This window comes from Salmo trutta, chromosome 13, assembly GCF_901001165.1.
Source record: "Salmo trutta chromosome 13, fSalTru1.1, whole genome shotgun sequence".
Classification (NCBI taxonomy): Eukaryota; Metazoa; Chordata; class Actinopteri; order Salmoniformes; family Salmonidae; genus Salmo; species Salmo trutta.
The window spans coordinates 48,575,818-48,591,688 of NC_042969.1; the positions used below are offsets into that span (position 1 = coordinate 48,575,818).

Genomic DNA, 15,871 nt, shown 5'->3' on the forward strand with positions numbered 1-15,871 from the left:
TATTGTAGTATGGTCAGGACGTGGCAGGGGTGTGTTTGATTTATGTGTCTTAGGTTTTTGGGTAATGTTCTATGTTGTCTATTTCTGTGTTTGAATGTCTATTTAGTCTATTTCTATGTTCAGGTTTTGGTTTGGCCTTCAATTGGAAGCAGCTGTTCTTCGTTGCTTCTAATTGGAGGCCATATTTAAGTAGGGTTTTTTTTTGTCACTGTGTTTGTGGGTAGTTGTTCCATGTATAGCCTTACAGGACTGTTTTTCGTCGTTGTTTGTTATTTTTGTTAAGTGTTCACGTTTATCCAAATAAAAAAGGAAGATGAGCACGATACCCGCTGCGCCTTGGTCCACTTTTTACGACGCACCTGACAGTTGTATTGCTTATTATCAAGGGGATTGTAGTTTTGGTCAATTGATGATACATGTTACATATCAAATGTTGCCTCACTGTGTTAAGAATATGTCATAAGAATAGGCCAACTCTTAAAATAAGCTGTTTTACCACTTAAAGTTAATCCGATAACCTACATAGCTGTGCTATTGCCCCTAAAAACACCAGGTCCTTACTTACAGTTCTTGTCTTTGATGGACTGCACTGGTTTGAGTTTCTCCATCTCCATTGAAGATAATGTAATTGCCCCTAGCTACTGAGGTTAATTTCAACCATGCATTTTCCAGAGCTCTATTTCAGACGTAATTGGTTTCATTTTGTGGACAATGGCCATCGGTGCTAGATAATTAAGCAGTATGAATTAGCTCTATATAAAACCCAGGCTGATAATCTCCCAGTAGTAAATCTAGACCTGAGGCATATGGCTCCATGTCTCGGAGTCTCAGTCAGAGAAAACACAGGAACGCTCGGTCATAGGGATTCATCTGTAACAGATTGGTTTATGTATCGGTTTAGGGTGTATCTGTATATACGTAATGTAGCTAACCACCTCTCTCTCTCTCTGTGTGTGTGTGTGTGTACGCGTGTTGTAGGGGCGCAGACCAGGCTACTTCTCCTTCCTAGACCCTTTCTCCCCTGGGGTGTGGCTCTTCATGCTGCTAGCCTACCTGGCAGTCAGCTGTGTGCTCTTTCTGGTAGCCAGGTGCGTCCTCCACTCCTCTCAGCTCCACATTGACATCTACTGGTGCTTTGGAGGAACTGACATGTCATATACTGTACAGTACAACTATACACATGTGTTGCGTCCCAATAGTCTCTCCTTTCTCCCGAATTGTGCACTTGTTCATGGATTTGAAAGGAAATTGCTGGTATATGGAAATTCCCTATAGCCCATGGAGTAGTGAAAGGGTGCACACTTCAGGAGGAAGGAGAGATTATTTGGTAGCAGGCAGCAACCCCTTGATGTCAATGTATGTATTTATTGTGTAAATAAGTAATTTCATTTCTGTAAAAAAAAGAGTGTGGGGGGGACACCTTTCTCATTTTGAAAGGTGAGGATTTTGAAAGTTGATGGAAGTGGAACCATCTTGATTAAATGTTGATGTCATGTGACTGTACCTGAAAGAAACATTTGGTACATTTAAAAAGCAACAATACAAGAAAACCTCCCACTGAAAGTGACAGCGACACCAGCTGTAATGAGACATTCTGAGAGGAGGGGTTGCCAAAGGTCCATTATTCTTTACTCGTTTGTATGTTGAAGGAAGCTAAATACAATGTGTTACCCTTGTACCGCTCTGCATTATGTCTTCCCCTTGAAGATTTGCCTGAGTGGTCGAAGCATGCATTACATTAATTACAGGTTTTTAGAACTTGGATCATTCTACAAACACGGTAATATACCGGAAGCTGTCATGGCAGCTCAATGGTCTGCTCCATACAGCATATTTAGTAGCTTATAAGGCTGCTTTCACTCACAGCAGACAGCAGCAGGTGTATGGGAGTGTACACCAGCTGACCCAGGGGACTGACGTTACACCACCTCATGGGATTCGAGATTACTTTGTGCTTCGCTGACTGTTTAAATTGATGTTTTCCCCCTCTAATTTCTCTCACTGTGCCTGCGTTCATGCGTGTGTGTCTGTGTGTCTGTTTAGACTCACCCCCTATGAGTGGTACAATCCCCACCCCTGCATGAAGGGGCGCTGTAACCTCCTCATCAACCAATACTCGCTGGGCAACAGTTTCTGGTTCCCCGTGGGGGGGTTCATGCAGCAGGGGTCCACCATCGCCCCCCGCGCACTCTCCACGCGCTGCGTCAGTGGAGTATGGTGAGTACAATAAAAATGATTCTCACTTGGTCCTTTCCACCACAGTTCCAGCAACTATGGTTGATGTATAACCAGGTCCAGCTCGGTTTGGCGCAGTAGTGTGAAAAGGGTAATAGTGTACTCACTCAGTCACACTTAGACACTTGTATACACACTGCATATGTATCTGTCTAGAAGCTTCCACACTATCTTGCAGACCTGAACCGTACTGTAGCCTGTGGCCTTGACCTCTCTACTGCAGTTTCAGGAACATCAAAGTAACATTTTGATCATGTAATTTGTGTGCCGCTGCTCCAATTAGCCTGCCATCTTGGTCCTGAGGATTTCCTATTCAGGTCACGTGGTCATGGAAAAACGCAGAGTCTGATACTATACCTGATACCGTACCACTGAGGTAGTCTGTGTTTGAGTCTATACCTGGTAAGCTATAAAAACAGAGTCACACCCTCTATATGTATAACCTCCCATTATTTTATTGGGTAAAAAAACACCAACGTTTCAGCATCACTGTGCCTTCTTCAGGTGACAGAAGATATACCTGGTAGACACTGAGGTGGTCTGTGTGAGTCTATAGCTGATACTGTACCTCTGAGGTGGTCTGTGTGAGTCTATAGCTGATACTGTACCTCTGAGGTAGTCTGTGTGAGTCTATAGCTGATACTGTACCTCTGAGGTGGTCCAAGTCGGTATGTCTGACTGCTTCTCCCACTGTCCCTCCAGGTGGGCGTTCACCCTGATCATCATCTCGTCCTACACGGCCAACCTGGCTGCCTTCCTCACTGTCCAGAGGATGGAGGTGCCCATCGAGTCAGTGGACGACCTGGCTGACCAGACGGCCATCGAGTATGGCACCATGCACGGGGGCTCCACCATGACCTTCTTCCAGGTGAAGGGCACACACATACCACACACACGGCCCCTTCCACTATAATAGATGACCTGTCACTGATCTTATCTTAGACCCTGTCACCTCACTGTCTGTCCCCCTCTCCATCTCCACTGACCATGACTTATCTGTTTCCTGTCTGATTGTCAATATCCTCTTCCCCCTGAAGGAAAGCTCAGTGCTGTACCTGGAGAGATAGGCAATGTGGGTCAGCCGCTGACTTTCCCTGTCTGTCTATGTAGTTGGCCACAAAGCAGGCTTTCACCTGTCAGAGAGAGACGGAGAAAGACAGAGAGAGACGGAGAAAGACAGAGAGAGGGACCAAGAGAGAAAGACCGAGACAAAGACAGAGAGAGAGAGTCAGAGAGAGGGAGCTCCTCTCTCTCCTTTAGATTCCTATGGGGCCTCTTTTGTGCTCCAGAGCTCAAAGCATGCTCTTAGCCCTCAGATCAGACCAGATCAGGCTCAAGAGTGGCGCAGTGGTCTAAGGCACTGCATCTCAGTGCAAGAGGTGTCACTATAGTACCTGGTTTGAATCCAGGCTGTATCACATCTGGCTGTGATTGGGAGTCCCATAACGGCACCGCACAATTGACCCAGCGTCGTCCGGATTTGGCAGTAGTAGGCCGTCATTGTAAAATAAGTGACTATTTAATTGACTTGCCAAGTTAAATAAAGGTTAAATAAAAAATGAAACAATTAAAATCTGACCGTGCTTCTATGATATGTCCCCCTAAATCATAGAACTCGCGCTACCAGACGTACCAGCGCATGTGGAATTTCATGCACTCCAAGCAGCCCAGTGTGTTTGTGAAGAGCACGGAGGAGGGCATCGCCCGCGTGGTAAACTCTAACTATGCCTACCTGCTAGAGAGCACCATGAACGAGTACTACCGGAAGCGCAACTGTAACCTCACCCAGATAGGAGGTCTGCTGGACACCAAGGGCTACGGCATCGGCATGCCAGTGGGTAAGTGGAGAGAAGGGAATGGAGGAGAAGGTGGGCAGGAGGAGACAGTATCAAATGTAACCTCACCCAGATAGGCCTGTTGGATACATCGGCATTGCAGTGGGTAAGAGAAGAGACATAATTTACACGATGGTAACTGGAGCGGGAATTTTTTTGCCAAATGTATGGGTTTTCTCTGCTTGCTGTCCTTAGTGTAGTGTTTATGAAAAGGAAATGCTGTCACTACCTCAGTTTCAAAGTCCATGAACAGTGGAGCAAACTGGAATGAGTGAAACTATTTAAAGCCACTCTTGGTATGGACTGGAGTTTGCTTGAATAATCTATATTTCATTGTTCAAAGTCAAACCAACAAACGCATTGGTCTTTGTCTTTGAAGAGTGTTACCCAAACCGGTCCTCGGAAACCCCTGGCCTTACCACTTACCAGTATTTGTTCAATTTGAGAAACACTGCCTTAGAATACAGTGTGGGAAATGCAAATCATAGGAAGGTTACATTTACGCACACACATACAGACTAGCACTTCTTGTAAACTGCACTCATCATAATGCATAAAAACACATGCTACAGGAAACTTCCCAGGAATCGAACTATATGTTCACTCATTGACGAGATGATCTTTGCAGGGCTGTGACCCTCTGTACATTCGGCTGTTCCTCCTCAGGGTCAGTGTACCGAGATGAGTTTGACCTTGCCATCCTTAAGCTGCAAGAAGACAACCGTCTAGAGATCTTGAAGAGGAAATGGTGGGATGGTGGCAAGTGTCCAAAGGAGGAGGATCACCGTGCCAAAGGTGCCATTACATCTCCATCTTTCATTCTCTCTCTAGCCATCCATCCTTCCCCCTTGTCCTCCCCCTTTCATCTTACTCACCCTATTTAGACTGGTTAAGTGTCAGGGTCACCGTGATGCTGACTGTGGTGTGTGTGTGCGCGTGTGCGTGCGCTCTTAAATACTGCTTAAATCCCAGCCCCTCATGGCACGCTTGGACAGCCTCGGGTGTAGGTGCAAGGTGGCGGCGTTGATATTTGGCAGTTACGTACACAGGATTGCAGCGCGTGGCCTCCAGATTGTGGGCCTGACAAAAACAAGGCCAAAGCAATTGGCTAGGTACTGCTTTGTTTCAGCTGTTGTGGGCAGCCTCACTGTCTGGAGAAGGAGGTGCTTTCTGTACCCTTGAGTGCCATGCATACAGGGACCTTTGAAATGTTTGGATCCTTTTTTTGTAAATTTGATTGGTGGATTTAAATAAAGTATGCGTGTGGGCATGTGTGTATATACAGTGCATTCGGAAAGTATTCAGAGCCCTTGACTTTTTCCACATTTTGTTACGTTACAGCCTTATTGTTAAATAGATTAAATTGTTTTTTTTCCCACTCAATCTACGCACAATGCCCCATAATGACAAAGCAAAAAAAATAAAAAAAAAAGGAAGTATTACATTTACATACAATACCAGTCAAAAGTTTGGACACACCTACTCATTCAATGGTTTTTCTTTATTTTTTTCTACATTGTAGAATAGTGAAGACATCAAAACTATGAAATAACACATATGGAATCATGTAGTAACCAACAAAGTGTTAAACAAATCAAAATATATTTTAGATTTTAGATTCCTCAAAGTAGCCACCCTTTGCCTTGATGACAGCTTTGTACACTCTGGGCATTCTCTCAACCAGCTTCACCTGGAGTGCTTTTCCAACAGTCTTGAAGGAGTTCCCACATATGCTGAACACTTGTTGGATGCTTTTCCTTTGCTCTGCAGTCCAACTCATCCCAAACCATCTCAATTGGGTCGAGGTCGGGTGATTGTAGAGGCCAGGTCATCTGCTGCAGCACTCCATCACTCTTCTTCTTGGTCAAATAGGCCTTACACAGCGTGGAGGTGTTTTGGGTCATTGTCCTGTTGAAAAACAAATGATAGTCTCTCAAAGCACAAACCAGATGGGTATCACTGCAGAAGGCTGTGGTAGCCATGCTGGTTAAGTGAATTCTAAATAAATCACCCCCACACCATCACGCCTCCTCTTCCATGCTTCACGGTGGGAACCACACATGTGGAGATCATTCGTTCACCTACTCTGCGTCTCATAAAGACATGGCGGTTGGAACCAAAAATCTCAAATTTGGACTCATCAGACCAAAGGACAGATTTCCACCAGTGTATTGTCCATTGCTCATGTTTATTAGCCCAAGCAAGTCTCTTCTTATTATTGGTGTCCTTTAATAGTGGTTTCTTTGCAGCAATTTGACCATGAAGGCCTGATTCACTCAGTCTCCTCTGAACAGTTGATGTTAAGATGTTTCTGTTACTTAAACTCTGTGAAGCATTTATTTAGGCTGCAATTTCTGAGGCTGGTAACTCCAATGAACTTATCCTCTGCAGAAGAGGTAACTCTGGGTCTTCCTTTCCTGTGTAGGTTCTCATGAGAGCCAGTTTCAACATAGTGCTGGATGGTTTTTGCGACTGCACTTGAAGAAACTTTCAAAATTCTTGAAATGACTGACCTTCATGTCTTAAGGTATTGATGGACTGTCATTTCTCTTTGCTTATTTGAGCTGTTCTTGCCATAATATGGACTTGTTTTTTTTACCATATAGGGCTGTCTTCTGTATACCACCCCTACCTCGTAACAACACAACTGATTGACTCAAACGCATTAAGAAGAAAGAAATACCACAAATTAACTTTTCTCAAGGCACACCTGTTAATTGAAATGCATTCCAGTTGTCGACCTCATGAAGCTGGTTGAGAGAATGCCAAGAGTTTGCAAAGCTGTCATCAAGGCAAAGGGTGGCTACTTTGAAGAATTTGATTAGTTTAACACTTTTGCATTTCTACATGATTCCATATGTGTTATTTCATAGTTTTGATGTCTTCACTATTATTCTACAATGTAGAAAATAGTAAAATAAATAAAAACCCTTGAATGAGTAGGTGCGTCCAAACTTTTGACATGTTTTGGTACCCCTTCCCAGATCTGTGCCTCGACACAATCCTGTCTCGGAGCTCTACGGACAATTTATTCTACCTCATGACTTGGCTTTTGCTCTGACATGCACTGTCAACTGTGGGAACTTATATAGACAGGTGTGATGCCTTTCCAAATAATGTCCAATCAATTGAGTTTACCACAGGTGGACTGCAATCAAGATGTAGAAACATCTCAAGGATGATCAATGGAAACAGAATGCACCTGAGCTCAATTTTAAGTCTCATGTCCCGTGTCCCGTGTGGCTCAGTTGGTAGAGCATGGCGTTTGCAACGCCAGGGTTGTGGGTTTGATTCCCACGGGGGACCAGTATGGGGGGAAAAAATTGCATTCACTAAATGCATTCACTACTGTAAGTCGCTCTGGATATGAGCGTCTGCTAAATGACTAAAATGTCATAGCAAAGGGTCTGAATACTTATCTAAGCAAGGTATTTCTGTTTTACATTTTTTGACTCTTTCCCTTTCTTTCTTTCTTTCTTTCTTTCTTTCTTTCTTTCTTTCTTTCTTTCTTTCTTTCTTTCTTTCTTTCTTTCTTTCTTTCTTTCTTTCTCTCTCTGTCTCTCTTGCCCTCTCTCTCTCCCTGCCTCCCAGGACTAGGCATGGAAAACATAGGCGGTATCTTCGTGGTGCTGGTGTGCGGTCTCCTGGTGGCCATCTTTATGGCAGTGCTGGAGTTTATGTGGTTTCTGCGGCAGACGCCCGGAACAGAGGTGAGAGAGGGCTATTTTACCTGCATCTGCTTTGTCTCCCTCTCCCCGCCCTGATGCGCTCTTCTCCCAGACCCAGCTCAACTCCAGAAGCAGCAAGCCCCATGAGCCCCACTATGCTGCCTCACACAGGGTGAAGCACATAGCTTCCTATCCCTGCCAGCCCCTTGCCAAGTGGGCGCCATTCCTTTTATTTGCCTCCGAGACCTCTGCCAAAGATAATACCTCACATACACTATCTATCTACATGCCTTTATGTAGTAGACCTCAGCTGTCTCCACTGGTAGTGAATGTGACTTTAAATGCTGTGCTTTTATTCTTGAACAACCTAAAAATCAGCCCGCTTTGAATGAACTTTTAAATGAGACGTAGTTTCATGGTTTGGAAATTATTTAATTTCAGTTTCTGCTGTGTTTTTCTGTAATGTTTTTCTTTACGAAATATGACTGTTTTCAATTGGATTTGTTCCCGATACAACACTGTGATAAAAAATATATATATCTAAATAAACCAGCCTGTGTACAGAAAAGCCCATGCCACCTGACTTATTTTTTGGGGGACTAGGAAACGATCAAATTAGTGTGTGTGCGTACAAGCTGTCTACCTATCTAAGTGCGTATTTGGAATGGCTTGTTTGATTTTTGTCAGTTATAATGGCATGGCTCATAGCCCACCCATTGCCTCTGTAAGCTTGATCCCTTCTATTACATTGCACAAAGGGAGATGCCATGGCTAACCCAGTTAGAAAGATGTACTGTGTGACTACAGCTAACTGTGATGTGTGATTATGATGCCTGTACTCCTCACCCTGACTTAGTCTAGTCCACACTGACACTGTGTGATATCATTGGGAGAGGAAGACAGAGAGGAGACAGGCACACAAGCACACACAGATACATGCAGGGCAGGGATTTGTCTTATGTTATGGGGATGAGAATGGCAAAATGTATAATGTAACCAGTATTTCACAATAATTTCATAATATATAAGAATGGGTATTAATTAAACCAAAATCATGGGTATTAATATGGAGTTGGTCCACTTTGCTACTATAAAAGCCTCCACTCTTCTGGGAAGGCTTTCCACTAGATGTTGGAACATTGCTGCATGGACTTTCTTCCATTCAGCCACAAGAGCGTTAGTGAGGTTGGGCACTTATGTTGGGTGATTAGGCCCGCAGTCAGCATTCCAATTCATCCTAAAGGTGTTCGATGGGGTTGAGGTCAGGGCTCTGTGCAGGCCAGTCAAGTTCTTCCACACCGATCTCGACAAACCATTTCTTTATGGACCTCGCTTTGTGCACGGGGGCATTGTCATGCTGAAACAGGAAAGGGCCTTCCCCAAACTGTTCCCACAAAGTTGGCAGCACAGAATCGTCTAGAATTTAATTGTATGTTGTAGCGTTAAGATTTCCCTTCACTGGAACTAAGGGGCATAGCCCAACGTATGAAAAGCAGCCCCAGACCATTATTCCTCCTCCACCAAACTTTACAGTTGGCATTTTGCATTGGGTCAGGTAGCGTTCTCCTGGCATCCGCCAAACCCAGATTTGTCCGACGGACTGCCAGATGGTGAAGAGTGATTCATGACTTTGTAGAACGCATTTCCACTGCTTCAGAATCCAATGGCGGTAAGCTTCACACTACTCCAGCCGACACTTGGCATTGCACATGGTGATCTTAGGCTTGCGTGCGGCTGCTCGGCCATGTAAACCTATTTCATGAAGCTCCAGACAAACAGTTCTTGTGCTGACTCTGCTTCCAGAGGCAATTTGGAACTCGGTAGTGAGTGTTGCAACCGAGGACAGACGATTCTTACACACTACATGCTTCAGCACTTGGCGATCCCGTTCTGTGAGCTTGTGTGGCCTACCACTTCGCGGCTGGGCCGTTGTTGCTCCTAGACGTTTCCACTTCACAATAACAGCAGTTACAATTGACAGGGGTAGCTCTAGCAGGGCAGAAATTTGACTAACTGACTTGTTGGAAAGGTGGCATCCTATGACAGTGCCACATTAAAAGTCACTGAGCGCTTCAGTAAGGCCATCCTACTGCCAATGTTTGTCTATGGAGATTGCATGGTTGTGGCTGAAATAGCCAAATCCACTAATTTGAATGTGTGTCCACATACTTTTTTATATACAGTGGCTTGCGAAAGTACTCACCCCCCTTGGCATTTTTCTTATTTTGTTGCCTTACAACCTGGAATTAAATTTGATTTTTGCGGGGTTTGTATCATTTGATTTACACAACATGCCTACCACTTTGAAGATGCAAAATATTTTTTATTGTGAAACAAACAACAAAAAACAGAACTTGAGCGTACATAACTATTCACCCCCCAAAAGTCAATACTTTGTAGAGCCAGCAATTACAGCTGCAAGTTTCTTGGGGTATATCGCTATAAGCTTGGCACACCTAGCCACTGGGATTTTTGCCAATTCTTCAAGGCAAATCTGCTCCAGCTCCTTCAAGTTGGATGGGTTCCGCTGGTGTACAGCAATCTTTAAGTCATACCACAGATACTCAATTGGATTGAGGTCTGGGCTTTGACTAGGCCATTCCAAGACATTTAAATGTTTCCCCTTAAAACCTGTTATGGCTTGAATCCCGGCGAAAGCAAACCATATGATTATGTTAGGTCAGCGCCTACACACACAAAAACACAGCCATTTTCCAGCCAAATAGAGGAGTCACCAAAAGCAGAAATTGAGGGAAAATGAATCACTAACCTTTGATGATCTTCATCAGATGACACTCATATGACTTCATGTTACACAATACATGTATGTTTTGTTCGATAAAGTTCATATTTATATCCAAAAATCTCAGTTTACATTGGCGCGTTATGTTCAGTACTCTTTTGCCTCCAAAACATCCGGTGATTTTGCAGAGAGCCACATCAATTTACAGAAATACTCATCATAAATGTTCATGAAAATACAAGTGTTATACATGGAACTTTAGATAAACTTCTCCTTAATGCAACCGCTGTGTCAGATTTCAAAAAAGCTTTACCGAAAAAGCAATGATCTGAGTACGGCGCTCAGACACAAAAACGTGCCAAACAATATATCCGCCATGTTGGAGTCAACAATAGTCAGAAATAGCATTATAAATATTCACTTACCTTTGATGATCTTCAGCAGAATGCACTCCCAGGAATCCCAGGTCCACAATAAATGTTTGTTTTGTTCGATAAAGTCCATCCTTTATGTCCAAATGCCTCCTTTTTGTTTGCGCCTTCAGTTCACAAATCCAAATTCAGGACGAGCATGTCAGACGAAAACTCAAACATTTCTATTACAGTTCATAGAAACATGTCAAACAATGTATAGAATCAATCTTTAGGATGTTTTTATCGTAAATCCGCAATAAAGTTTCAACCGGAGAAATCCTTTGTCTTCAGAAATGCAATCGAACTGAGGTACCTCTCACGTGAGCGCGCATGCCTGAGGCTCATGCCCGAGGCTCATGCCCTGCTGGCAGTGTTCTGACTCCAGGAGCTCTTATTCATCCCCACTTTACAGTAGAAGCCTCAAACAAGGTTCTAAAGACTGTTGACATCTAGTGGAAGCATTAGGAAGTGCAAAATGACCCCACAGACACTGTAGTTTGGATAAGGAATTAATTGAAGTCCTACAGACCACTTCCGGTTTGGATTTTTTCTCAGGTTTTTGCCTGCCATATGAGTTCTGTTATACTCACAGACATCATTCAAACAGTTTTAGAAACTTCAGAGTGTTTTCTATCCAAATCTACTAATAATATGCATATCTTAGTTTCTGGGAGTGAGTAACAGGCAGTTTACTCTGGGGACGTCAGTCATCCAAGCTACTCAATACTGCCACCATCCATAAGAAGTTAAACCACTCGAGTGTTGCTTTAGCAGTATGCTTAGGGTCATTGTCCTGCTGGAAGGTGAACCTCCATCCCAGTCTCAAATCTCTGGAAGACTGAAACAGGTTTCCCTCAAGAATTTCCCTGTATTTAATGCCATCCATCATTCCTTCAATTCTGACCAGTTTCTAAGTCGCTGCCGATGGAAAAACATCCCCACAGCATGATGCTGCCACCACCATACTTAACTGTGGGGGTGGTGTTCTCAGGGTGATGAGAGGTGTTGGGTTTGTGCCAGAAATTGTGTTTTCCTTGATGGCCAAAAAGCTACATTTTAGTCTCATCTAACCAGAGTACCTTCTTCCATATGTTTGGGGAGTCTCCCACATGCCTTTTGGCGAACACCAAACTTGTTTGCTTATTTTTTTCTTAAATGAAGCAATGGCTTTTTTTCTGCCCACTCTTCCGTAAAGCGCAGCTCTATGTAGTGTACGGCTTAAAGTGGTCCTATGGACAGATACTCCAATCTCCCATGTGGAGCTTTGCAGCTCCTTCAGAGTTATCTTTGGTCTCTTTGTTGCCTCTCTGATTAATGCCCTCCTTGCCTGGTCTGTGAGTTTTGGTGGGCGGCCCTCTTGGCAGGTTTGTTGTGGTGCCATATTCTTTCCATTTTTTAATAATGGATTTAATGGTGCTCCGTGGGATGTTCAAAGTTTCTGATCTTTTTTTATAACCCAAACCTGATCTGTACTTCTCCACAACTTTGTCCCTGACCTGTTTGGAGAACTCCTTGGTATTCATGGTGCCGCTTGCTTGGTGGTGCCCCTTGCTTAGTGGTGTTGCAGATTCTGGGGCCTTTCAGAACAGGTGTATATTTTCTGAGATCATGTGACAGATCATGTGACAGATTGCACACAGGTGGACTTAATTTAACTAATTGTGTGACATCTGAAGGCAATTGGTTGCACCAGATCTTATTTAGGGGCTTCATAGCAAAAGGGGGTGAATACATATGCACGCACCACTTTTCCTTTTTTTAAATTTTTATTTCACTTCACCAATTTGGACTATTTTGTGTATGTCCATTACATGAAATCCAAATAAAAGTCAATTTAAATGACAGGTTGTAATGCAACAAAATAGGAAAAATGCCAAGGGGGCTGAATAATTTTGCAAGGCACTGTACAGTGTATGTCAGTATTTAACCATCAAGTACCGTATAGAGCCTCCCGAGTGGTGCAGTGGTCTAAGGCACTGCATCGCAGTGCTCGCTGTGCCACTAGAGATTCTGGGTTCGAGTCCAGGCTCTGTCGCAGCCGGCCGTGACCGGTAGACCCATGGGGCAGCGCACAATTGGCCCAGCGTCGTCCGTGTTAGGGGAGGGTTTGGCCGGCAGGGATATCCTTGTCTTATTGCGCACTAGTGACTCCTGTGGCGGGCCGGGCACTGTGCACGCTGACACGGTCGCCAGGTGTATGGTGTTTCCCCCGACACACAGTGCAGGTAGGATGGGCATTGTGTCAAGAAGCAGTGCGGCTTGGTTGGGTTGTGTTTTGGAGGACGCATGGCTCTCGACCTTCGCCTCTCCCGAGTCCGTACGAGAGTTACAGCAATGAGACGACTGTAACTACTACCAATAGGATACCATGAAATTGGAGAGAAAAAAAGGGTGAAAATACAAAACAAAAAAAGTACTGTATAGAATGTTGTACAGTTGTCTATTTTTCCTTGAAAACCCTAGGTTGTGATATTTTCTCAACAAACTTAATCTTAACTTCCTTTTGTTAGATATTGTCAGACTTAAATGTCCAGTACATCCCATTCTATCCTATTTGTGTAGCTGTTGTCTGTCCTGCATGGTGTCTGTCAGTCGGAGGACCACTTTGGAAACAAGCGTTTTAATTAATGCTTTCAAGTGATATCCTCTGGGTCAATATTGTACATTTTGTTGTATTATGTCTATTACCCCAAATAAAAACATGTTTAAAGTCAGCCTGCCTGTCAGTCTCTGATCTTGCAGTGTGTCAGTGAGATCTCCCAGCCTCTCTCTCCCTGTGTGTGTTGCAGCTGTCGGTGTGTGAGGAGATGCTACGGGAGCTCCAGGGGATCGTCCTGTGCCGGGACAGCCTACAGCTGAGGCGTCGGCGGGGGACGACCATGCTCCGTCCTCGCCCCCTACCCCTGGAGGAGCGCCGAGCGCGGGCTGCTGCTGTCAGCTTGAGCAATGGCAAGCTGTGTGGCGCTGCCGCCGGCCTGCCCCTCTCTGAGCCCTTCTCCCACAGACTGGCGCAGGAGGCAGCTCTGGTGGCGCGGGGCTGCAGCCACATCCGCATCTGCCCCGAGTGCCGGCGCTTCCAGGGGCTGCGGGCTGCGCGCCCCAGCCACGGAGCCTCGCCCACTCACAGCGAGGAGAGCATAGAGTGGGAGAAAGCGACCAACAGTAGCGAACCTGAATAACAAGGAAGCACCCCCTTGACCTAGACAACACCTTTACCTACCTAGACCACCACACACCCACTGTACTACTGTACCCAGTAGGCACCCCTCCACAGGGGCAACAGGGAGCATCATGGGAAGGTCATGTGGTACTGTGACTTGAGCTGCTTTGGTCCTGGTGCGTTTGATTTTGGAGGACAGCGGCTGGGGCTTTGGCTGTGGATATTTTGATCACGTCCCCCATGGAAGGGATCTTTGAGCTCTGGAATGATGCCATGGGCTTAGAGATGGAACTGCCGTTGGACATGTCCATAGAGACTACCAAAGGAAGTCTGTGAGAGGGTATACGACCTCTCTGTATTGGCTGTCTGTCTCGAAGGTCCTATGCCCTGTCTAGGATGTGAAGGACACAGGTTATGGGGCATTTGTACTATGCAGTATTTTCTGTCACTCATTGTGCTAAATGTTGATCTGTTTTTAAATTATTTCTCCTTTTGTTGTGTTCTTGATATTGATCATATTGTTACCATTCTATTGTTCTCTGAGACGATACAATGTTTTCTTTTCCCGAGTGTGTACATTATTGCCTTTTCACAGCTACAAACAGAGAACACATAGAAAAAGACTTCCAATGCAGCATCATTCTTTGAATACTTTTTTTTGTGTGAAAGTGCCCCAAAAAAAGCTGATCTTGAACGATGGGCATCACGCACTAGCGGTTCTGGGGGGGGCAGTGCCCCTGTGACAACAATTGTGGACCCCCTTGTGACCCCCCTAAATGTGGAGTATGAAATAATTTTTACATAACAAATTTTTGCTATCGTTCTTTTTTTACATCCGTTATTAGACAGTGGCAACGCGGAACATGGTCTTTAGCCTGCTAATGCCTGCAATGCAGTGAAGAAAACGATATGACAACAATAACGTTTAATGTAACTGGCCCCTCTAACAGTACAACTGGCCCCAGCTTGGCCCCCCCAGTTGAAATGGTCTAGAACCGCCACTGGCATCACAGCCTTGAGACAACGACGACAAAGAGAACCGAAGATAAAAACAAACACAATGACTTGTTTTATAATAGTGATTATATTCTATACAAAAATATGTTTTAGATGTATTTCTGAAAGACAGCAACGCATGTCAGCAGGTGTGATGCTGATGATTGGAGGGGAGAGTGAATTTCCCGTTCAAACAATTTGCCCAGAGACACAAAGAACCCCAATGTAATCAGAAATAGTCATCATTCATTCCCTTTGCTCATGTGTGAGTCCTGTCTCTTGATATTGCCCCCAGATCACGGGTCATAAACAACACTAGATACCACAACATACCACCATTTTGAGTTTCTTCCCATTGCCCACTGTGGTATACAGTCTCATATGAATCCCTTATACTGTAAGTGATTGGTATTGGTTCACTTTTCCCAATTTGTGCTCTCTATTCCGTCTGTTCCACACTCTCTTGTCTTCGTGCTGCACTATTGCCTTGACATGACCCAGACCCACTCTCTGCGGCGTGCACTATACACTCATGCACACGCGCAGGAATGCACACACTCACACATGCAGGCACAAAGGCATGCGCGCACACACACAGACACTACATACACAGTACACACAGGCAATGCAGATAGTCACACTGCAGAGATAGTCATACTGAGATGGTGGCATTGGGGAAGAATTCAACACATTCCAGAACAAATTAAAACTGAATGCTCCCAGTAAATGTTTTTACAGGAATTTTACTTAGATTTTTAAAGACTCCACCCAAAATTAAACATTGTCTTACGCTTTCATATGTATGAGGGGTTTGAACTCAT

The 15,871-nt window shown here is 44.5% G+C and overlaps 1 protein-coding gene across 1 annotated transcript in view; it reads left to right on the top strand.

Moving 5' to 3' along the window:
- Nucleotides 1-14,802, top strand: part of LOC115205893 (glutamate receptor ionotropic, kainate 4-like) — a 214,792-nt gene extending 199,990 nt beyond the window's left edge. The window contains exons 13-19 of the mRNA XM_029772314.1: nt 979-1,088; nt 2,044-2,217; nt 2,938-3,103; nt 3,848-4,073; nt 4,737-4,865; nt 7,662-7,780; nt 13,684-14,802. Coding sequence (XP_029628174.1) covers nt 979-1,088; nt 2,044-2,217; nt 2,938-3,103; nt 3,848-4,073; nt 4,737-4,865; nt 7,662-7,780; nt 13,684-14,073 — 1,314 coding nt within the window. The 3' untranslated portion in view covers nt 14,074-14,802. The remainder of the gene's footprint in view (nt 1-978; nt 1,089-2,043; nt 2,218-2,937; nt 3,104-3,847; nt 4,074-4,736; nt 4,866-7,661; nt 7,781-13,683) is intronic.
- Nucleotides 14,803-15,871: the final 1,069 nt, after the last annotated feature.